This window comes from Coturnix japonica, chromosome 14 (assembly GCF_054131305.1).
Source record: "Coturnix japonica strain WE chromosome 14, WE-NBRP24, whole genome shotgun sequence".
NCBI classification, from domain to species: Eukaryota; Metazoa; Chordata; class Aves; order Galliformes; family Phasianidae; genus Coturnix; species Coturnix japonica.
In genome coordinates, this window is record NC_140676.1 from 11,654,151 (window position 1) to 11,678,377 (window position 24,227).

General features: G+C 40.2%; 1 protein-coding gene across 9 annotated transcripts in view; it reads right to left on the minus strand.

Annotated features, from left to right (window-relative positions):
- Nucleotides 1-1,108: 1,108 nt before the first annotated feature.
- RAB27A (RAB27A, member RAS oncogene family) overlaps nt 1,109-24,227 on the minus strand; it is a 29,567-nt gene continuing 6,448 nt past the window's right edge. For 3 of the 9 annotated variants that reach the window (XM_015872902.3, XM_015872904.3, XM_085514996.1), the window contains exons 2-7: nt 22,157-22,275; nt 10,662-10,834; nt 8,774-8,859; nt 7,927-8,030; nt 7,080-7,203; nt 1,109-3,928 (exon numbers count right to left, since the gene is read on the minus strand). In XM_015872902.3, coding sequence (XP_015728388.1) covers nt 3,730-3,928; nt 7,080-7,203; nt 7,927-8,030; nt 8,774-8,859; nt 10,662-10,814 — 666 coding nt within the window. In that variant the 5' untranslated portion in view covers nt 10,815-10,834; nt 22,157-22,275 and the 3' untranslated portion in view covers nt 1,109-3,729. Of the gene's footprint in view, nt 3,929-7,079; nt 7,204-7,793; nt 8,031-8,773; nt 8,860-10,661; nt 10,835-13,968; nt 14,091-14,758; nt 14,784-16,365; nt 16,503-22,156; nt 22,276-22,354; nt 22,394-24,227 lie in introns of those variants that run through there. The other 6 variants (XM_085514998.1, XM_085514997.1, XM_085514999.1 and 3 more) reach the window with 6 other exon arrangements.

The window sequence follows — 24,227 nt, forward strand, 5'->3', positions numbered from 1 at the left end:
GGGCGGAGCTGTGACGGGGCACGGGCGCCCCCTGCTGGGCGCACAGCGACAGCGCGGCCCGGACACACGGAAAGGCCCGAACGCCGCGTGCTGGGCCGAACTAGAGCTCGTGTCTTCCCAGCCAGCTCTAGGCCGCAGGAGCAGAAATGGCTGATACACACACAGTAGTTGTATGAGGGAAGGTATGAAGACAGCAGGTCTACAACTAGATACAAAAACCGAATAGGAGCATCACATTTGCTTAGAGAAGCTGTGCCTTGTGTTGTGCAACTGCAGTCCATCTTCAGGCAGATTTCTGCCCCTGTGACAGAGGATACAGTTGGTTACAAGAGGCTGCTCGAGCTCATCAGAGCAAACTCCCGTTCAAAGCAATTACACCACGGAGCTCAAGGCCCCGTTCAGCTGAGGTTGCGCTGCTTTCAAAGATGGATATGCAAAATATTAATATTAATTTAAAATTTATATTAATATTAATATTTTGCGACATGAGTTTAATTCCATTACACCAAATGCCTGCTGCTGATGCAGTCTTATTTTTTATGACAGCTTTTAGCAGGAAGGGAAGGCTGTTCTTCATTTCAGTCCTGATTGTATGGAAACAGAACTGTCTCCTTTTAGTCAAAGCAGTGTGACAGTATTGTTTCTGAAATATACAGCTGCATATTAACACTCACTGAGGTCAACATCAAAAATCAAATAGACTTTAGTAGTGCAGAATCAGTATTTCATCACTCAGATGTTCCTTATTTTCCCTCGGATGAGTTGTAAAATATACTAACCTCTCCGGGCACCTGTTCCCATTTCTGATTCCTTGTGGCTATGTGCTCACATAGGCAACTTTCTCAATGTTATAAATATGGAAGTGTCACCTTTACTCTCTTCTATGGGCTGGGCTGCTTGTGGCACCACACAGGAAGCACCAGCTGCCCCAGCTGACTGCTCTGATCAGAGGCAGGAGATAATGAGAAGCACTGCAGCCACAGCAAGGAGTTTATGTGCATGTAACCTAAATAAAGCCATAAGGCATGGGGACAGCAGCACGGGACACAGATGTTGAACTGATGACAACCAGCAGTGCCACAGTTCAGTTCAACAAATGCTGACAAAGTTTAGAGCAGGAACGTTTAATCATTTTATATCAATAAGAATGAAACATCTTAATGCAAACGCTTTCCAAAGCCTTCTGTTCTATTACAGATGTCATCATTTTCACCTAACACTGCATGGAAAAAAGCTTTTCTTAAAATATTGTTTTCCTCATAACATCAAAGTTTTCTTTCTTTCTTTCAAACAGCAGCAGACTGATAAGGATGCTGTAACTCAGTGTCACTAAGCATTTAACACAACTTCTCATGAGAGCTACAAAGACAACGAAAGAAGATTGAAGTGTGCCGTAAGATTTAAGGCTTACATCAAAGCAATTTTATGTAGACTCTTTTTGTACAGTAAACAATTACATATAATATGCATGACAAAAATATGACAGTTGTGGTATTTAATATCTAATATCCAATCTAAACGTAAATATCCAAAAGGATTTATTTTCTATTTTTTAAAACAGCATTTCAGTAGTCACTTAGCTCAGAAGTTGGCTGCAATAGTCCTCACTGTTTTCAGGAACTGGATGGAGCTACTAACACAGGAACTTTCATTAAAGTTAATGCATGACAAAGTTCCACTGCAACCCTCTGAAAAGCAAAGAGTTCTATTAAAATAAATTCAGACACTTAAGTACATTGAAATGTATTTGTGTCCTACAGTAGAGTTTGATACTTTACTGGTCAGAAACCTGATGATAACTTCAAAAGGCACTGAGTTAAACTACAGTAACTCTGGTCCACAAGCACTTTAGAATCTCAGTATTATGTCATAGAAAAAACTACATTTATTCAATATAAATTTCTTTCATCTTTATCCTAGCCCCAGAGTAGTCAAATTATATTGCACTTTTAAAATATTCTGTGTAGGTTATGATAAAAATATAATATTTACATGTTGTTGTTAAAGAAGAATACATTAGTTTGTAAAATATTTTAAGAACCAAGTTTTAACACTTCCTCTCGCATTCTCAATATAACCAGAGGCTACGTATAATATAAAGGGCTTTTTTCTTTTCCTTATTAGCTCCTATTCCAGAAACATTTTTGGTCCATCAAAAAAACATGTTACATTGCAATTCATGCTCACAACTGATACAGACACTTGCCTGAAATTGCAGTAGCCAAACAGACAGAATATTTAAATAAATAAATACATTGTTTCTAAATAAGTATTAGCTTTGGACTTCTGTAAACAAACTGCTGTGGAAAGTCTGTAAGAAGACTCAGTTTGGTGTGTTGACTTTTAATTGGCAACGCTTTTGATTTATACAACATCTGCCAGGGTAGAAAAACAAGCTGGTAGGCACATCTTTCTAAATCTGTCTGGAAAAAGAGAGGAAAAAAAACACCAACAAAATACTGATTGTTCTTCAGGTTGTCATAAGAATAAATAACAATGATTGAAGAGTAACATGATCCACCAAAACCAAAATTGACATTCATGTGATCTGCAAGTGGAGAGGGGGGGAGGAATAACTCTATTCATTTCTAAGGAAATTACCAAGCCTTAAGTGAGTGTGTGATAACCGAGATGTAGAGGACACAAAAGTTGGCAGCAGAAAATAAGCATTGTAAATTTATAGAAATACTGATTTAGACAGAACTGATATCTCAGCTGCATTTCGCCAGAAGACAATCAATCACTACTCATTTCTCAATCCATATTTGAAGAAACATTCCAAATCTGTGTTTGGTTTAAAAAACAAACAAACAAAAACACAGTACAAAGCAGTATTTCAGATGAAATTTTGCTGACATCTATGTTACCCTACACTCCTGTTAAAACAATAGCAAAGAACATAACAGATATACACTTACGCCATTGACATATCAGTATATGTATACATGTGTTCTAGAAATTCAAATGATGTCAGGAGGTCTCGCAGGCTGTGTTGACTATATTTTATACAGTACAGTTGCAGTTTAAGTGTTCACATCCGTGACCTATCAATAAGTGCTCTACAAATCCATCCCTGTGCTTCTCTAAGAAGTTTCTCATTCTGTGTAAAAAATCTTTCTTTTGGCTTTTATCACTAAATACTGATGGTGTGAGGAAATAATGAGAAGATACTTACAGGTTTTTGCAAAAAAAAAAACCAAAAAAAAACAAAAAAAAAAAACCAACAAGATTTGCTATTTATGATTGTCATTGATTGATAAAATGATTAAATGTTTCAGTTAAAACAGACTCAAGAACTATGTTGGTAAGCTTGCTAGTTTGTAGACACTACAAGTAGTCACAATATCTCATTGAAATACTTAGTCTTTGGAATTAATGGAGCCTTCAAAGAGCAAATGAATATCTTTATTTCAGAAACCTACCTTTTCTTACTGCTCATACATAAGGATGCTTTTACACTTGTTAATTAAAAGTCCTCTCCTTCCCTTCCTTTCAAAGTAGAGAATTTAGGGAATATGCAAGTATTACATCAAACTGATGAGCTTGTCCCATCACTAATAAACTAAATACACTGCAAACAAATCAATGTTGTTTGAGAGGAAAGCACAAGAATCAAGAGTTAATAATGCTTATTACATAACTATGAGATGTGACTTGTCTATAAGTTAGACAGTTAAGCTGCAACTGTACTATAATTTAGCATGTACACTGAATTATATTGTAGCTGAGTCAACAGCCACATTTGCCTTTTTCTTGCTCCTCACTCAGTTGTTCTGTAGAACTGTGCCCATTGGAGCGCACTACCCCTTCTGGGATCCAGGATTTATCGACGCACCGCTCCATGCGCTTCATGATGAGGTCCAGCAGCGTATCAATGGCTTTGCTTACATTATTCCCATTAGCTGCACTAGTTTCAAAATATGGTATCCTGCAGAAGACAAAAAGCACAAATGTAAATCACAGTTTATATTCATAGGAGCATAATCAGTACATCACTTTTGCTATATACTTAGAAATTGCACTAATAGTGTTGCCGTTCCTCCATAGTATAGAGACACTATATGGCCAGTGATCTGAAATGTAAAAGAAATGAATGGAATGTCTCATTCTGCTGGCAGGACAAAAGGGTGAGCATTAATTTACTGCTTGGAATCCATGTTTTATGGAGGCACTGGTTGTTACAAAGTCCCAAGGCTCAGTTCACCCACAAGAGATGCAATTTCTTCACATGGCCTTCTCTGAAGAAGTGTTCTTTACTGATTTCTATTTACATCAGCTAGGGTGTCTGCGAGAAAGGGAGTGCGCATATGCAGTTCCCCTGCAGGCAAGGCAAAGTCTCCTAATCCAGTATTCTTATTATCGCTACAAAAGGCATCACAGAACTAGAGCAACAACTTCTGTATTTTACAATGTCAGCAGCCCCAGTAGGAGAAGACTTATACTCCTGCAGAAATCTCTCCAGCAGTGGAACTTCAGGGTTAAGATAGTCTTATTATTATTAAATTGAGCAGCCCCTGCTCCCTTAGTGAACAGTCCAACTCTGTATAAGCCCTCATCCACAGTAAATAACCACAGACAAACACAACTAAGTGCAGACATGCTGCTTGGGAACCCAAATTTTGAGGGAAGCAGAATATTCATGTTATGATGGAGAGCACATGTATGGTATTTTCTCCTCTCTCCTTATTGCTCTGAATACTCCATCCCTAGCAAGACAGGAAAGCTGCAAACATAGCTGGAGATAAAGAGATAAGGGAGAAACCACAGGACTAGGGAAATGAACAAAATACATGAGTTTACCTCACATGTTGTGATGAATAGACACAGCAGAAAGAACAAGAGTGGTAAGTGAAAGCATTATCAAGACAGGAAGGAACAAAGTCAGAAATAAAGCAAGCAAAGCAAAAGTGATGCTCAAGGGAGACTGAAAACAAAATTCAGAGGAAGAAGCAGAAGAAACTAGGACAAAGCAGTAAGAATCAACTTCATCAAGGGAATTGGGAAGATGGTGATAAGTAAACAAAAAAAACATAATAAACGTTGATTTCACCCAACTGGAAGCTAACTACAGATGTAAAAATAGAAGTACAAGCAGTAATAAACATAAACATACGCAGGATGTTTGCTGTGTGAGACACCATTAGGTTAATGAAATTTAATTCCAACTTCTGCCTGAAGAAAATTCAGTGTCAAAAATGTGAAAGAGCACCTTCTTGCTATTGTACTTCTGACCATGCACTTAACCAGTATGCAATTCTTATTTTTAAGGATTTTTACAGAGAGCAAGGTATATAGGAGTCCCCGGATTGACAGCACTGACTTTGGACAGCCCTATGTCTAAGCCAGCAGAAGAATTTTCAAGTAAACATGTAGGTACCTTCCCCCATTCTCCCTCCATATTTTGGAACTGGTACAGCAGGTGGCTCCCTGCAATTCTCCTGCAAACCTCTCCCTTCACTAGTGAACTTCTGAAAGATGCTGACAAATGAATGAACTCTATGTTTCCTACCAAAAAAGACTTATTAAATTTGCAAGATCCAATGAGTGGTCAATAGCACTGTATTACTGTCTCAGTGCCTAGGTCTCCTGTAGCCATTTTCAAAGCACAGCACTCTCAAGTACAAACAGGGCATACTGAGTATCTCACACTTTTGTTATTGGAAGACTGCTGCAGCAGGATTTAGCTTGAATCCTCTCAGGAACATCTGGAAAAGTGCACAATTTCTGGAAGCTCAGTGCCACAGGGCAGCAAATCCATTTGTTTCTAATAAATAGCTTGCTTCTGATTTGCCTCCAAGGATACTTCAAGGTGAAGGAAAGCTAGTTTCTGACTATGACAGAAATAACATGGCACAGCAGGAATAGACCTGCAGAGCAAGATAATTACCATTAAGGACCCAGTGTTAACAGCATGTGTATTTTGTGAGATTTACTCTGGACTTGGCTAATCTAGTCCCTTGAATCTCCCTGACTAATCAGGATATAGTCCACTGGTTGGAGGCCATCATCTAGTTTAGTTTTTATTTCAGAAGGAATCCATTTCCCATGCAAGAAGGCTGCTTCACTATGTGAATCAAGCCACAATAAATGGGTCGGAAGATTTCTTTCAAACATGTACTTCTGATTTACACTAAATGCAAATCTAGTTCAGAGATGGGAACCACGGAAGAGTTTAGCAAAGTATAAGAGTAATATGGGATTAATTAGTATCTGATAGGAAGAAAGGTTTGCCACAGTTCCTTTAAGGTCACATGATCCTTGTCTGTGAGGATAGAGAAAGGCTGTCTTCCAGCTGATTTGACTGATGTCTCATTTTCAGACTCTGGGAGACATGCAGACGTCTGCACAAAAACAAACAGCAGAGCTTTTGAGGCTAAGTGACTAACAACTCAGCTAAGTACAGGGGATCTGCAACCAGGACTAGAACTGGTCTTCTGTGGGAACCCTGCACTCTGTAATTAGATCCTCCAAATGCCTGTGAAAGGGTCCCAAGGCTCTCAAAGAAACTGAGGTTGCATGTTTCAACTGTAATGCCAGTGGGCAAGGGCTGCTCCGTAACGAACTGTTGTAATAAAACTCAACTTCTAAATTAGGATGTAATTGCTTAGTATTGCATTTTCCCTCTAAAATCTGATGTGACATTAATCAGTTAATCATCTCACTAAATACTCATTTAGATTTCACATCACAAGAGGCCCGGGCTTTCAGTGGACCACAGAAAGCTGCAGCACAGGAAAGAGCAAGTAATTAGACCGCCCTAATTCACCTGCCTTTTCAACTGAAGTCCATCTATTTTACCAGAATGTCTGTGAAACAGTTTACTTCACCTTTCCTTCATTTACTGTCAAAGAAAGAAAATTAACCACCCTCTAGTGCAAGATTATTGCAACATTAAGCACAAGTTTTTAGGTAATGCAGAAAACATTTATCTCTGACAGGAAAAAAAATGTACTATACAGGTCAGTGCAGCATTCTAAAACACTTATTTGCACAACAATCTTTCATTCTATGGGAAAGACATTACAGAAAGCATTTGATTTTGCTTTAAATACAGCAACAACTGGAAGGAAGTTATTTACCCATATTTTTCTGCAAGTTCCTTAGCCTCTTCTTCTTTCACCATTCGTTGGTCTTCCAGATCACTTTTGTTTCCACATAATACAATGTCAGGGTTTTCACAATACGCATGCATTTGTAACTGACCTAACAGCAACAATAGGAATAGGAGTCACAACTTGCTGTCACACGAAGCTTACCAAGAATATTATCACATTTCAGGGGACACAAACACCTTCAGGAAAATTACTTTTTGGAAAAAGGGAATACAATTGCATTCCGTTTTCTCTCAAGACTTCTGCAGTTGCACTGAGGAACCAGGGAACAGGTAGACATCCACTATCACATACTCGGTGAACAAGCCAGGGGAGCAGAAGCCTGACAGTGTTAGTGCAGAATCTGTATATTTGTAGCTTAAGGAGTTATGCTCACCAAGCATCTTCAATGAGCCACCACAAAAAAGTCCAATACTTTCATCTGATGGATGATGCAGTGGGCTTGGGAACTGCTTTCCCTAGACACATCAGTCTAGTTACATTCACTTTCTGTTAAGCTTTGCTGACAGTTTCAGACAATGTATTTTCCACAGACTTGTGGTATTGAGCATTACCCAAACTGGGGATAAGCCTTCTCAGCCTGCTGGGTTAAAGTGCGAGGTTAAATAAGCAAAGCTGAATTTCAGGTAAGCGCTAGAAGCTCCCACTAGCAGCTATTACAATTGCAAATGGGACATTTACTTTCTTGTTCCTCAGAAAGCTTCAGAACCCAGAATTTTCAGTTGTACTGCTCAGTGAGACTTTGTATTTGCAAGAACAGTTCCCATCCACCACTGCAGAAATAGAAAGGAGATGAGAAAAAGAAATGTCATACTTATCCAGTTCCTGACATTAAGGAAGCTTTGCTCATTTGTCAGATCAAAGAGTAGAAGAAACCCCATGGCATCTCTGAAGAAAGCAGTTGTTAAGCTACGGAACCTAGACAAGGAAAGCAGAATTATAAAGTTACTTTGAAAATGTAATTGCATAGAATTGTGAAGCTTGGGTAACTAAAGACAAGATTAGCTAGAAGAAAATATTCATCATGCTTATTTTGCCTGATGCAGGGACTGGATAACAAGGAATTGCTAACATTACTATGTCCTAATCCAGGCCTAAAGAAGTCAAGCAGACATTTAAATAAGCCCTCAGGCTTGAGTGAAAGCTTCGTATTATACAGCATGTTTTCATCAAGATTCAGAATTAAAATAAGAATGAAAATCAAACTTCGAAGTTAAACTTGTTACTACATACATCAGTTCTGGATTTTCAGACGATCAACCACTAGGACGCCTGTCTTTTAGTAGACAAGTAGGAAAGAATCCCTGCAAAGTGATTTCAGAAGTCTGACTTTTCTAACACCTTGGCATAGAGACATAACAGAAAAGAAGAAAAAGTAAAATTAAATTTAAAAAGCTTTAAAAACATCTGTATGCATTGGCCATGAAAAAATAAGCTGAAGACAAAAATTGATGTTTTTGTTTTTAGTGTTCTAATTTAACAGGTACTCATACAGAACTTTTCATCACAGTCAAACAGCATATTAAATGGTACTTTCCCATTCCCATACAACTAAAATGTAACAGTCAAGAAGAAGAATTCACATACTTCATTCCATTTGCACCTAGCTTGGTAACACCTGCTTTACTTTCTGGATTGGAGAGGTAGGGAGGGAAGCATACCTTTCCTGCCCTGCAGTATCCCAGAGCTGAAGATGTATCCTCTGTCCTCTGCCACCAACGCCATCTGGCCCATTGGGTCTGTAGACCTGTTGAAGGGAAATTTGTAAGACAGAACGTTAGCAGCCCAGCCTCTATGGAACACAAAATAACTGACACTTAAAGTCATTAAAATGCAGCAAAACTATCACTGTCAATACAAGCATTCCCAACTACAACTCAAAAGTAATATGAGTTGCATTTCAATTATGCATCTACTTGAATGTTTAAATATAAGGATAAAAATGGAAATGGAAAACCAGTTTCCATCAGACTTCACATTCCAAACAGAGTGAGTAGGAGCCACTGTGATCTCATCAGACAAGTTTATTTTTTGCATTTGATTTTTATTTTCTCCTTTTTTTTTTACTATTGTGTTCTATCCTGTCCAAGTGAAAACATAACTGCAAGAGATCATGCAATCCAGCAGTGTGTTTGTAACATCAGCAGAACCTCATTAGCAAACAGAATATACTCATGAAAATAACAATGTACCTTTTTTGCTGTCAAAAGATTGCTGAAAGAGATGGGGATAGGTCCTGGATCATAGATTATGTAAGCAGAAACTGAATACTAATAATGAAAGCTGTGGAGTTTACTCAGCATGACAATATAAATAAGGGCATCTGTTAGCTTTAGAAGGATCAGTTAAAAATAGGCTCATTTATTGTTCATGTCTTTCCCTTCAACACTAATTGTACGTAAGATTACCTGAGTTAACAATACTATCTTCAATGACATACAAGTTTGCTGAATTTGTGGATTATATGAGTCAGGATGCAAAACATAAAACTTATCCTGAATTACCAAATACTCTAACCAAGAAAATCCATCACATGTACCATCCAACAAAAGGAACACTAACTTATTCAAGGCACAAGTTTCACATCTCACAAAGACATTTACCCCTCCCACTACTGTGGTGTACATCATCCACCAAAAACTAGTCTATACAATGTCCATTTTACCATCTCCAACTATCAAACTGACCTACCAAGTGTCATCATGAACTATATTTATAGTGCCATGTCCATGCTTTTCAAACATCTCCGGAGGTGAGAAAGCCACTACCTTCCCAGGCAGCCCATTCCAATGATTAACCAGCCCTTTCATGAAGAAATCCTTCCTAATGTACAACCTAAACCTTCCCTGGCTCAACTTGAGGCTATTACCTATCACTTGTCACCTGAGAAAAGAGATTAACATCCACCTTGCTACAACCTAATGTTAGGCAGTTGTAGAGATCTCCCCTCAGCTTTCTTTGCAACCGACAAAGCGCGTACTTAAACCACCATTTGGGGATTTTAAAAGTTTTTATGTTTTACTTTCCACAATTCTTACCCACTAATGACAGCTGCTCAGGAAGCCAGATCAGCTCTCTACGTTATCTGTACATTACATTAACCCATGTAGCTTACATATACTCAAATGGTTTTAAAACTAACACTGCAGTCTTCGTTCACTATTCATTTAAGTCCACAAACAGTAAGAAAACCACTGCAGCCCAATCCTTCCTCATATGTGGAGTTCAATAGTAAAGGTACTACTTCAGCTGCTATGAGCACGACTCACTGAGTAGACACTGCTCAGGGGTGTTGATGAGTCTACAAAATGGTTGCTGACTATCAGCTCTTTTTTTTTTTAACCTTCGAGAAAACAGACACACTCACAAATATAACCAGGCAAAATAAAATAACATCCTTCTCACAGTGTTAAGTATATAGTAACTATAGACGGCACACTTACACACAAGGATTAGAAGGTCAGATTAAATAGATCTCTAAGTAGATTCTAGTCACCAGCAACAAAAGAGCAACCACTTTGAAGTATCACTCTGCTTGTGAAAACTCACCACTCTCTTTTCCCGGAAGTCGATGCCCACCGTTGTGATAAACTTGGAATTAAATTTGCCATCTGTGTACTGGTAAAGAAGGCTGGTCTTTCCTACTCCAGAGTCACCGAGTGCGAGGAATTTTATGAGGTAATCATAGTCCCCATCAGACATAGTGAGGATTCAGGAGACACCTTAGAAAGCAAAGCAAAAAGCATTAGTCAGGCAACAACCAAAGCTTCTTTTGACAAGTGTTCACAATATAAGTCACCACTTGAAAAATGAAGCATCCAATAATAGTTCTGTGATCTTTTACACTGCTTTCACCTTAAACTCTCCTTTATGCCAAGTATCAAAAACAAACCCTGTCCAAAAACAAAACAATAAAAAAAAACCCCACAGCTGATTTTCACTACACTCCTCTTACTTCAAAGAGAAGTCAACACAACAACAGAATGAAAAATCACTGTCAAAGAAAAGTATTCAACATAACTGGAAAACAAACTGCAGAACTCTTTTTAACCTGTGTGAAAGCTGGAAAAGCTGCTTAAATGCCTCAGTGATGCGATTCTGTTCTCACATTCACTGTGATATTATTAACATGCACACAAAAAAATCCATTCGATTTTTAGACTGACAACTACATTTAAATTAAAGGATACCGTATCATCTCAAGAAGTTTTTCCATACCAAGAAAAGAAGCAAACTTTTTAATGTTTGAACAAAGTTTTTAACCCCGATGCTAGCTCTAAACTAAATCACGTTTTAAATACTCTGACCAAAGTGAAAAAAACAGCTAGAATGTGTAACAAAAATGACTGGAAAATGGAATGCACAGTAGAAAGACTGCTGCAAATGCAGTAGTACTTTCCTGTTGGGTAGCTACCCAGCATCTCTTCCCCCAAAATAAACAATAGGGAACTGCCTTATGTTGTTTTCAAAGAACTGAACGTGGTAAGATAAGCCTAAAATAACCTAAAAACAACAGAAAACTGGCATAAAATTGCCCGTTATCAAGGAGGGAAATTAACATTAAAGTACAAAAAAATAGGATGTGTTATGAAATTAAATATAAAAGAAAGTTAAATTTGCTGTTCCCATTGTAAGTATGTATTTCTGGAACTAGTTGTAGTTTGCACTACATACAACTACTCATTTCAAGCGAAACACAGCAGCACTTTGCACCAATGGCAAAACACCAATTCATTTCTTGAATATCAGTTCAGAGCTTGAGGTTTGGAACAAGCTCCATATCTCTAGAACGTGGGTGTCAATCACCACCATTACACTAAACCCATAATTAACTCTACAGTTTCAGCTTTATGCCAGCACAGCTCCTGGATACAAAGCTTAACAGTGATTGACCAATGCAGCCATGACTGAACATACCACAACCAAAAGCAGACAGTGGTCAGATTTACTCCAAGATAGATTCCAATTGGAAAGCCAGCAGAAAGCATTTGACACCTTTTTTTGCCATTTCCAGTCCTGAAATCTCTACTCCCACTCAACACTTAGTTTACATTATTCCATCAATTACAGTGAGACTTTGCAGGTATAGGTTTAACTCCAATAAGCTGATATATTTCACACAATGTCACTTCCATACCAGAGACGGACAATTTGCTTTCTAGTGTTTTGTATTAATACTGTGTTTTACAATAAAGCAAGAGATTGAAACAGAAAGAAAAAATAAAGCAGTAAACAGCTAACAGTTATTTTTATACAGACTACCACAGCTTCAGGCCTGCATACACCACACAACTGACAGTGACGCATTCAACAAGCACATGGAACAGGCAGCCACACACTGACACAAGATCACTTCCAGCAGAAATTAAAAGCTTGATCCATTAAGCACAACCACAAATACCAGCAAAAGCTTCCATTTGTTGCTTGTTTTAAATCCTCCTCTATCTTTGGGATGCACACAAACAATCAGATTATTTATCATGTGGCTGTGCAGAACCTCTTTTCACTGAAATGCATTAGAAAAAAGGGAAAATGCTTTAAAAGAGTGAACACGATGTTTTTTACTGAAGATTAAACTTGATTTAGACTTCCTTCTCTTACACACTGTTTCTTCTGCTCTCAGATGTTCTGCCAAGGGCAAAGAGCTGTGTAAATGCACCCTCTACTCAAGCACATGTTCTTTCAGCTTCAATACCCCTAAAATACTGCTTAGAAAGTCTTAAATGCAAATCTTCATAAAACAGTCTACCTCTGAGAAAAGCTCCTTTCATGCCTTTTACTGTCCTACTGCGCTCATACACAAGTATTTGCCCTGTCCTGTTGGTATTTTGCTGACTAGCTGCTGGCCTATAGAACAAACTTTTAGTAACAAGCAATCATGCCAGCTGGTTATTGTCAATTTATGATGCGAGAAAGCTAATTTATCCTTCCTCTTCTGTAAGACCTAGTAGAGGAAGAACAGGCACTGCAACAGTATCACGTGGAGCCATGAGAAAGTGTTCAGGTTTGATTCCAAGACAAGCTGCAACAGAACAGCCCCATCCCTCCACCAGCCTGAGCGGGGGAAAGCCTTAGGTTAGGCCTTAGGGAAGGAAACTTTAAGGTATTTCTGCTGTTACATCAGATTTGGGAAGTACCTGTCTGGGTGGCGTGGCCTATTTGTCCAAACTATTTAAGCCTCAATTCTCCGTGTGGCAAATAATAAATTTCATTTGCAAATGAGTAGTAGAAGCCTCAGACATAAAAAGTGGCTTATAAAGGAGTTGCTCAAGAAGGAAATTTTCTCCTTAGGTTTTTGAAATGCACACACCTTTCACTGCACCCCATAATGTCAATCTGTTATTCAAATATCTCCAGGGAGTGGTTCTTGTGAAACCCTGTACAGTTAACCTATCCTTGGAGAGTTATTTTCAGAGCAGTTTCAAGCCTTGTCCTCCTCCCTGTACAAATATTTAAAAAAGTTATCTCCACCCTCTACTTCCAAGAGCTGCAGTCCCACAGCCCAAATACATCCAGCTCCATATGGCAGAAATAAGGATATATTCACAGCTAAGTACATTCATGGGAAATTCACTGTCATGGACCTATAAACCCATCCCATTTCTTCCCCTTCCAGTTCTGCTTTGCTTTTAAGTTAGGTCCTACAGTTTCACATCTTCCAGTCTTTCCTTCTACATTCCTACGCCTCTTAAAACGGAACAGGGGGAAACAGAAAAGGAAGAATGAGAGAAAACTGATGATACAATCAGGATTCATCAGGTCTCAAAAAAAAAAAAAAAAAAAAAAAAAAAAAAAAGGAAGAAAAGAAAAAGAAACAGCACTGAAACATCATAGAACAACTATTCCCAAAACTTACTTGTACAATTAAGGGCTCCTTGGCTTGGAAAAAAAAATAGTTACCAATGGAAACAGCAAAAAGGGTTTCTTCCTTCGTGAGATCCTCCTTGAATCCCATTCAGTTCTGGCTTTGCCTTTAGCCTGGCATGCAGAAGAACAGGGGCTATAAGCAATACTTGGAAAACTCCACTGGCTTTTTCCATTGCTGATAGGACCCTCACAGTCATCATTTAACCTGCACCCATAGTGCTGCTGCTCTGGAGCCTGCCCACATGTCCAGGTTGTGCTCTGCCAAGAAGAGGAGTCCTGCAAAGCAGGGCTAGTCTAAGGCAGTCACACAACAAGCATCAACACTACTGGCTCGTATTGTTGCCTCCAGGTCACAAATATCACAATCCTATTGTGAGATAAAACATTCAGGAGTACGACAGTGCTGTTCCTGAATAACTTAGGGAAATTATCTTGGCATGCAGGATTTGCCCTTTGCAGCATGGGAAAAGGAATATGCTTTCTGAACAAACGGGTATCACATAAAATACCCAACTCCCATCCTGTGACAAAGATGATGGGGAAGAAAGAAGGGAGGAAGTGATAAATAGATGAGAACATATGCCAAAAAAAAGAAAAAAAAAAAAAAAAAAGAAAGAAAGAAAGAAAAAGAAAAAGAAAGAAATGAAGAAGAAGCAAAAAAAGAATCATTGAGCTGAAAATAAAAATGTACACACACACACACAGCGTAAAGCCCAGGAACATTCACTTACTCAGGCAGTCTTAAAGCACATCAATTTAAAGTAAAGTATAACACTTACCTCAAACTCTGCTAAAGGAATAGTAAGGGCACAGTGGAGATAGTACTGCTAGCAGGAGTATTTTCCTAGCACCACCTCTTTAGCACACAGCCAAGAAGCCTACGTGTCACCTGTTTGCATTCATGCTGATGGGTGCTCAGACATAAAGAGGTGTGCCTTGTGTCTCCATTTCTAAGGAGGTTGCTACCTGACAGCATGGCTGGGAAGCAATTACACAGTCCATATGTTCCATTTATTCCTAAAGGCAAAGAGCACTTCAGAAGAGGTTTATGCACGACATATCTACAAGCAGATGTAACATATGTGTATCACGCACGCATCCTAATATAATGACACAGCTTCCTCTCTTTAGGGTGAGAGGAAGCTGACAGTCTCTAATGCCAATGCTGTGTTACTTCTTTCTCTCTTGTACAGATAAACACACCGTGATACTCCATGCACACCCCAGGGAAAGCTGGCTTTCCCATAGGTTTCTACACAAGAGAAAAGGCACTGTTAGGCAAAGACTGGAACATCAGGTAATATGTCTGACGTGACTTCTGACCACACCTGCAAACATCATCCCATTTCACAGAGAAGCAACACATACAAACTGTTTCAAACAAAGGGTAGAAACAAATGAAACATCTCTTTCTGGGTGAAATGAAAAATCTCTTTCACACTATACCACCCACCCAGCCCTCTCAAGAGTAGAAAAGCTATTCTGTATAAAAATATTCAAATAAAATCATTTGAGTCAACCCCGTCTTCCTTCTCAGATCAACTATACAACTCAGACATTACCTCAGCGTCCCAGATGTGCAGTGAAGCCAGCCATAAAGCTCATAACTAACACTGCAGGACAAACAATACACTTTCAAAGAGATAAAGTAATTAACATTTGCCAAAAGAAAACAGAGATTAGGCCTATGATTAAATTATATTTTAAGATACCATAGGACTTCATCACTTCATCCTTCTGGTGATGGGCAGCAGACTACCAGACTTGCAAGGGTTACAGTTAATTTCTAGCAGTGTCCAACTTCCGCAAGTGTCACTCAGCTTCCATGTAGGCCTTGCAGACAAAGACAAGTCCTGTCTGGGCCTTGCCTTCCTTGTTTAGGAAGAACCAGACCATACTGGAACAGTAAGGAACTTGCAGACTCTGCAGGTTGTCCCTGCAGTGGCCACTCAGCCATCCATGGAAGGAAGGAGTGTACTGAAAGGCTTCCAGCCTAGGTGTCTATCATAGCAAAAGTAGAGCAGGTCAAGCAAAAAAGTCTCAGTCTGCTTAAGAAGGCTTCCCAATAGCCTTAAATAACAGACCCTTTTTGTAAAATCCACTGTGAAACTGGGAGGAGGGGGGGAAATGGATGTAGCTTTGCAAGTCAAGGTTTCCCTAAATACAGTGTTATGCTTAAAAAGCAGTCAAGGTTTTATGCTAAACATGGAAAAGCTGGAAGAAGAGTAGTCTGATTTCCAGCCAGATAGCAAAGGAAAACACTGTAGGTTTCTCAACAGTGTGTAAATACAAGCACAAGTCAATAATGCAGTTGTATAGGTTTCTGCAAGTGCAAGTTAAATCCTACTTTAAAAAAAAAAAAAAAAAAAAAAAAAGAGCTTCTTACCCAGGCACAACATAGACGCAAACCCACTTCAGTAGCTGTTTTATATGTCACCTAAGCTGCTACAACAGAAGCATTGAGAAGGGGATCTGGAAGATGTTCAGTACCGTGCCATAGCAGCGCTCCCACCACGCTGCAGCAAAGCACTGCCCACATTGCACTGCCCACATTGCACTGCCCACATTCCTGCCGGGCAGGCGAAGCGTGGCGAACAGCCGCACCCTGCTCTATAAGCTCCAGTGGCGCCTCACTGCTCCAAAGCCAGGCACTGTTGGGCACCCACCAGCTCTGCTGTAAGAAAGGGACTGGGAGTCAGACAACGTGCCTACTCTTTGTGAGGAGTACCTCGGGTACATACAAATGTAATAGAAATGAATGATGGCAACGGATTTCATATATTGCAGCACCCTTCCCACTAACTTACAAGCAGGAAATTTGATCCTTGCATCCTTCCTTGACGTGACTGCACTGACCGCTTTGGCACCAGCTCCTGGCTAACCCACAGCCCAGCCTTAACACATCACTACACTGTATCTGTTCTTGAGAGCATTAAGTAAATTATGAATGACAGTCATACACAGATTTACACATAATTTCCTGTTCTTTCAAACTGCAGGTCTGGCTAAGAGGTGGGGAAAAACACACAGTCTCCCATTGCAACATGACTAGAAATGCCAGACTCGTGCAGGTGAGCTCCTGCTCAGCAGTGGGGCAGGCAGTGCATGAGCCAGCAGCACAGGAGCCTCCAGAATGTCACACACAGTGCTGCTGCTGTTCACACAAGGAAGAAGACGCTGCGAGCATAAGATTCTGAGAATCACACAATGACAGGAACTGAGCACTTCTTTAAGGAAAGGTTGGGTTTTCCTGGCGATAACAAGAACCATCAGCAGAGAGACAGAATACACAAAGGAATGATCAGAATAAAAGGGACCAGAAGAGGTGAAATAAAACAAAACTGAAAAAGAAAGCGATTTAATGTACATACAATACAGATGAAGTGACATCTCATGGAGATGATGTGTATGTATTTGTGCTAGATAAAGTATTAGATTTTACGCTCGGCCAATGCAGATGATTCAGTAGACTGCAAACACATCCATCAGGCTTAGTCCTTTGTTTAAATGCACTACAGTACATTCTCTGTCAACAGCCAGAGGAAAATATTTGCAGTTTCTTTTAATATATATATGTCTCCAAAAGGTCACGCTGCCAAGCTCGTGCTGCATTACGATGGAAACAATCTGGCAAAGATAACTGATCATGATTAGGTCAATTACAGGCACCCATGAAGGTCAGGCAACAGAAAACCTTAAGATACATAACAGTCACTGTTAAATAAGGGGAAAACTCGCTCAAATGTGATACAAATGCCACCATAAAACTGCCTCCTTCACCTGACAAGATGTAAGCAAGCAAATAGAACGGGAGGGGCAGGAAAGTCAGAGCAGAACATAATCCACCTTTCTCATCCTTTGGGTGGGGAAATATCTGCCATTTTTCACATGCAATTATCTCTGTTCCTTACTAACTCCAGTTTTCGACTGCAAGATGAAACAAAGCCTTTTTCCTGCTACCTTTCTTTCTTTAGCAGTGCTCCTTTTCTAAAATGTTGAGATCTGTCCTTACTTTCGGTGTAAGTTACTTTACTGAGTTCAACAATGAATACCAAGGAAGCACAGTATATAGCACGTCCTGCATTCTTTTTGTGTGTGTGACATTAGGAATACTTGGAAGTTCCAAGAATACTTGGAAATTGGAATCAGAAGCAAGGGGGTGGGATGGGGGGAAGGCAAAGTAAGTTGTTAAATAGCTGTGGGAAAAAATAGGGAAACTGTTGGTTGAGAAACACACTGTTTATGAACTAGAAAGGCTTACTCCTTCTATCCCTTAATCTAGGATCAGATGTGATCAGACTCGAAATACAAGAGACAGTCAGGGAAGCTTTACAGAGAGCTGGTACATGCGGATAGGGAAGGAAACATCTAGATTGACAAACTTAGGCTCAGCTAAAAGTTTAAAAACCACAAAACCCTGACAGAGGCAACCCTGCAGTACCCAGGCTCACTGCACACCCCAGGCATGCTGGCAACTGCTGCAGTGAGGAGGCAGCCAAGGCACTGCAGGCTGGCAGCGTGACACTTCAAAGAAATGGAGAGACCAATCAATAATCAGCTCTTAGCAGGACTAAAAAAGGGCCTGAGCCTTTGATTTCAGAGTCTGTAATAGCTACAGTCTCAAAGAGATATTTTCAGCCAGTACTAAGCAGGATTTTTTAGTAAACATCTCAGGTCATAATGAGTACGTGTGATGTTTCCATGTTTCATAAACACTATGAGGTTAGAAATTACTTGCTGAGAATACTCCAGATATAATTTAACTTGTCCTTTACATAATAAAAGACCACTTCTGCTTCAAATAGACCTGAACAGAATTCAACAGGCATTCCCTGTTCTCTTCAGGAAGCTACTAACACAGGACAGCAAAGCAGAAACCTTGATCTGTGATAGCTGGGGCATGATTGTGGCTCAAAGGTATCACTCACAACCTTCTAACAAAAAGCTAAAACTACCGGTGGGCTTTTTGGTGGTGGTAGTGGGTTTTCTTTTCCTTTTTTTGTTTTTTGTTGTGTTTATTGCAAGAATTGAAAAATAATCCTACTCTTTCAATAAGTCATCACATCTTGTGCTTCACACAGCACACATCTGTGCTTTCCAAGCTCTGTATTGAAGCTGTGCAATGTGCCAAAATACTCAGTGCTTTGGCAAAACGTTTGCTCAATTTGTATTCTACAGCAGAGGGAAGGGATCATTCAAAAGCAGCATCAGTTAAGTGGGCTGAACTGCACAACACAAAGCTGCTACTCAAAAAGCTGGTTGTTTTTCAACCTGAGTTGCCAATTCAGCAATTTATCTTGCTTCTCTGATCAGAATCTCAAATTAGAGTGTGAATTATAGTTAAGCCTTGATATACAGCAAAGGCTGCTCAGACAAGCAGCACGGCAAACCACGATTTCTCACTTGTCATGAAGATACGTGTGAGCCCTGCAAGGAAAGCATAAGGAATCACAAGCCTACTGCCACAGCGTGTCCTTGCTCATCATGTCAGTTAATCTCAGGCCAGGAGAAGGCCAGCAGACAGATACTGAGCTGAAAGCTGGCAGCTGCTGCCAGTTTGTCATGCTGCAAATGCCCTCCTGCAAAATTCTTTCTTACAGCTTCGTGCTGACATAGTGACCCCAAGTTTCACTTTAACAGCAGTCTGACATACGATAACAAGCCATTTCCTACCTCTAGTCCCATAACTTTTCAACTTAAGTTACTATTCATAATGTTTTGCCAATACACAGCTTAGCAATTGTGAGCTTACAGAACAGCCATCTCTATTACCAGAGCTCCAGGAAAAAGCATATGAAGTTATGCTAAGAAAATGAATTGCCAGTTAGACTGCTCTAATTGATCCAAGCAGTGCAAGTTAAGCAAGACAGCATCAGGGAATCCTGTATGTAGTTACCATACCACACTGGATCCAAATTGTGCTTTCTTAACTGAACTGTAACCAAAAAGCTTTGCATACTTCTGAAGATTCAAAATATTACAAGCAAACTGACACCTCATGCAGTGATTGCTAATTTTTTTTATGTACTACATTATTTGGAGTACCCACAAGTCACAAGAAACTGGCAGTATGCAACACACTGTCCAAAGAGACTTTTATTTGAAAGCACTCATTAAATTAGACACTGCTCTTTCATCTTCTATTAAAACATCAGCTTCCGTTTGAGGTATTTGGCTTGACTTTAAATCACTTCTATTTCCCACAGACAGAAAAAAAATAAAATTAAAACCCATCAGTAGTGAGACTCCAGTAAATACAAATTCTGTGAAGTGGAAAGAACACCACAGCATTACACAGAGCAGCCCCACTGACTGCAGTGGAGCAAACTACTCACTCCCCAAGATTTTCCCATCACAAAGATCCCTGTTCTGCTTCTGACAGCCACAGCACAATGTATTAAAGCTGAATTTTTATAAAGAAACTTCATTCCTATGATGGAGTGTTCAAACAAAATTCAGAAGCAGGGGCTGTATTATTTCCCATTTACAAAGCCATATAATGCAATAAATGACAAGCATTATTCAGCAGCACGCTACAACAAGGCAACTGTAACAAAAACTCCTTCCCAGCTCAGCACAGAAATAAATGACACAAAGTCAGCATCAGTGCTTACAGAAATCCTTCCTCTATTATTTTATATAAGCTTTTCCATATGCTGTAGATACCTATAAAGACATAGCAAGAAAGCATATTTGTATAGCTACATTGATTAATTTGTCACTCTTCTCCCACAAATGCAAGTCAAGGGCTGATGATCTGGACTAGAAAAATCATCTTAAGACTGTTCTACACATCAATTACAACCTTGGGAACGTCTTGTGACCTTCCCACAGACATGGAGTTCAGTACAGTTGTCTGTGCTCTGCTCAGCTCCTCCATGGTTAATCACAGTCTGCAAAAACTGGAATTTCAGTCCACACTGAGAAAAACACTGACACCCAGCCTAGAAAGGACACCTCAAGCTTGGGGTGAAAAGGAATGACCAAATCACAGGGGCACAGAAGCAAAACACAGTAATATTATCCCACCTCACATTGCCTTTAACATTAATTAAGACTGAAACCATTTACTATCTGACTGAAAGGACTACACACTAGATAAGCTCTCGTGTTTCCTTGCAGCCTGTTTTATTTCATTAATTAAATATGTCAGTCTATGCAGCATACTTTTTTATTCCTTTTATTATCAACACATTTATTATACATGAGAACAAACACAGCGGTGCACAACTCAATTAAAAACCCACCACGCTAAAGGACCATTTTATTAAGTGTAAGTTAAGTTAATGAGAACATGGGAATAAATATGAGGGGTGGAGTTCAAGCAGAACAACATTTACAGATACTGAGTTATATTGTTTGTATCATGAGATGATATTTGCACAGCACACCTTACCATCAAAGGTCTAATTCTGCCTTCAAACTAGAGAGCAAGTTTGGCATAATGGAGTGGGAAATGCAGGCTGACAGCCTGAGATCAGAAATGGCACCTTTTGTTACTGAATCCTGACATCAGTCACTGCAGCCATTTTAATCTTACTGATAAACATAGCCAGCTTTGCCTCTACCTCAGACTGATTTATCTCCAGTGTTCCTACTAAGGGATGAAATCCAAATCAGTGAGCCCAAACTAACCCAGCTACGAACTACAGGCAACTGTCTAAGAATAAAATTAAAACATCATCATCTGTGGGGGTTTTTGTTTTGTTCCTTTTGCTTTAAGCTTTGACACCACCATCCTAGTGAGAATGCTCTCCTCTCTCTGTACCCTGTTTGGGTCCTCTGCCACTGTTACCACCATCACTGCCCCTATCTTTCCAATTAACTTCAGTGAGAAGGACTGAATATGGCTCCAAATACGTGCCAATTGCCAAAAACAGATAGCAAAAAACCACAAGATGTACTGAAGAGGTTTCGGTTTTAAATGCCCAAACTGCAGCTATGATTCACACAAATCAGAGTACTCCACAATTTTAAGTTTACTTTTCCATCCAGACCACCAAGATCCATCTATACTAAATCATGTATCTCAAATCAACACCATCACAGCATGTGTCAGAAACATTGTTTCAAAGCTCTTAACGCAGTAACAGTTTGTACAGGACAACTGTGTCAGGTCAAGAAAAATACTGCAATCAATCTTACTGAAATAAGTAAGAGGGGAAATTCGTACATACCTTATGCTTAACAGCTGCAAGTGGACCTGTAGCGTTCCAGGGGTACCTCAGCACAAAACTTCCTGACCCAGTCCAGATCTCTTGAATACCATAGTCATACAGAAACAGGCATTGATCATCTGCAAAGAATATCAGCAGAGAAATAAAATAAAATAAAACCAAAACAGCGTAGCCTAGAAGAATAGCTCTAAAACTCACACTGGCATGCAAAGCTGTGGGCCCGCACCACCTCCCTGCCCACCTAATTACATTCAGCTGCTTGTCATGTGGTCTTGCTGACCGATCAAGTGATCTCTTTCCCTCCTTTTAAAACCAAGCAACACAGACAACCAGACTTCTCCAACCCAGGTAACAAACTTTAAGTCCCTCTTTAAATTCGTGACCCTCCTGCTTCTTGTCATAGGGAAACAAAAGTTGCAGTACGTTTTATTGAAAATACAAATAAAATACAGCAAACACAGAAGCCTACTTATTGTAGCAAAGCACAGCGAGTACTAAAAGCAACAGAAACCTCATGGAGAATTTCAGTTTTGCACCCAGTGTTACGCCTCTGCAGAGGACAGAAAGAGCCACCTCTAGACAAGCCGATGCTGAGCACTACATGAGGGCAGGGGATGGAGAGCCTTGGGGCAGTGCCAGGGCTCAGGGATCCCACCCAGCCCTCATGGGGGCTCTCAGCTCCAGCAGTGAAGCTGCAGTAGGATGGTGCCAGGAACTTTCTGCACCACTGCAGCAAAATCTGCATGCCCCCCTCAATCCTGTGAGACACGCAGACCTTACACATACTTTAAGTCAATGAGATAAAAGATTGAGTGAACATGGAAACCATCCTCAGCAAGTCCCTCCACTGGGGCCCACGTTAGCACAGTAGACCCTATCTATGCCCCCAGGCCCAGCACCAAGGTACTTGTTGGCTGGAGGCCCCTGCCCAAGGCTCCTCTCACAGCCGCTGCTCACACTGCAGGTGCTGACTGCAGAGAGCTGGAAGACATGGGTGCAGTGACAGACCCACCGTGCAGCATGTAACAGGGCTGAGCGTTCACAGACAGCAGGTTACCTTGCACAACACTTCACATATCAGATTGTTTCCACACAGTGTTTCAAGAGCAGAGAAGTAAGAAAGGAAATGAAGGTTTGTAAGACTGCTCACCAGCCTCGCCACTTACAAAGTGCTGCAGACAGCTGGCTGCAAAGTTTAAGGTATCCTTAATGCATTCATCTACCAGACAGACAACTCCAAAAGCTGAACTCATTTGCTGCAGTGCTCCACTACCTCACCTTGTTCTTCCCACAGCAAACGCGCACATTTTGTTACACTGAGACGGTGAACAACTGTTTGAGGTGGAACTTTTTCACACGCTGCCGCAGCATTTTTCCAGTTTCTGTCATTTTGTCACAGTTTACTCCAACCTTTCCTGCAGCTGAAGAAGCTCTAAGCCCTGTTTCTGCTCTCACACACAATTTAAGACATTGGCACTCAGTTTTTGGTACAGTGAGCTTTTTCTTCTTTAACTGCTCCCCTGATCAATACCAGCACATTTGCTTATAGTGAAGAAATGCTCCGACCACAAGCACCCAAGGATGTCTGGTAACTGCAGAAGGAGGAACAGGATAAGGAGCGTTGACAAAGCAACAGCTCTGCTATGTTGCAAGCAGGCCCAGGAGTGGGGTGCTGAGCACAGGCTGCCTGGCTGCAGGTCCAGCCAGCTGTATGTAAGGAGTTTGAGCTGTTCTACACAAAAAGGCTTTGGCCACCTTTAAGGGGAAAGTCATTCATAAATAATTTCCAGACTCCAGCTTTTGATTTCAGAACTAAACGAGGCTGCTTAACTTCCTTCTCACCAACCTGGCATAAAGAGCATCTACCAACTCCCACTCTCCCCCTTCTACCCTTCCAGAAGAGGGGTTTTATTACAGTAACACTTGGGTGGGAAGGCACAGCTGAAATAAATGTCATTTTCTCTAGGTGAAGCTACATTGATCTCCAACTGCAGAGTTGGTATCAAAGCAGTAGGCACCACTTTATAAACCACAACATCAGAGTTCAGTTACTTGAATTCCCTGTTTCCAA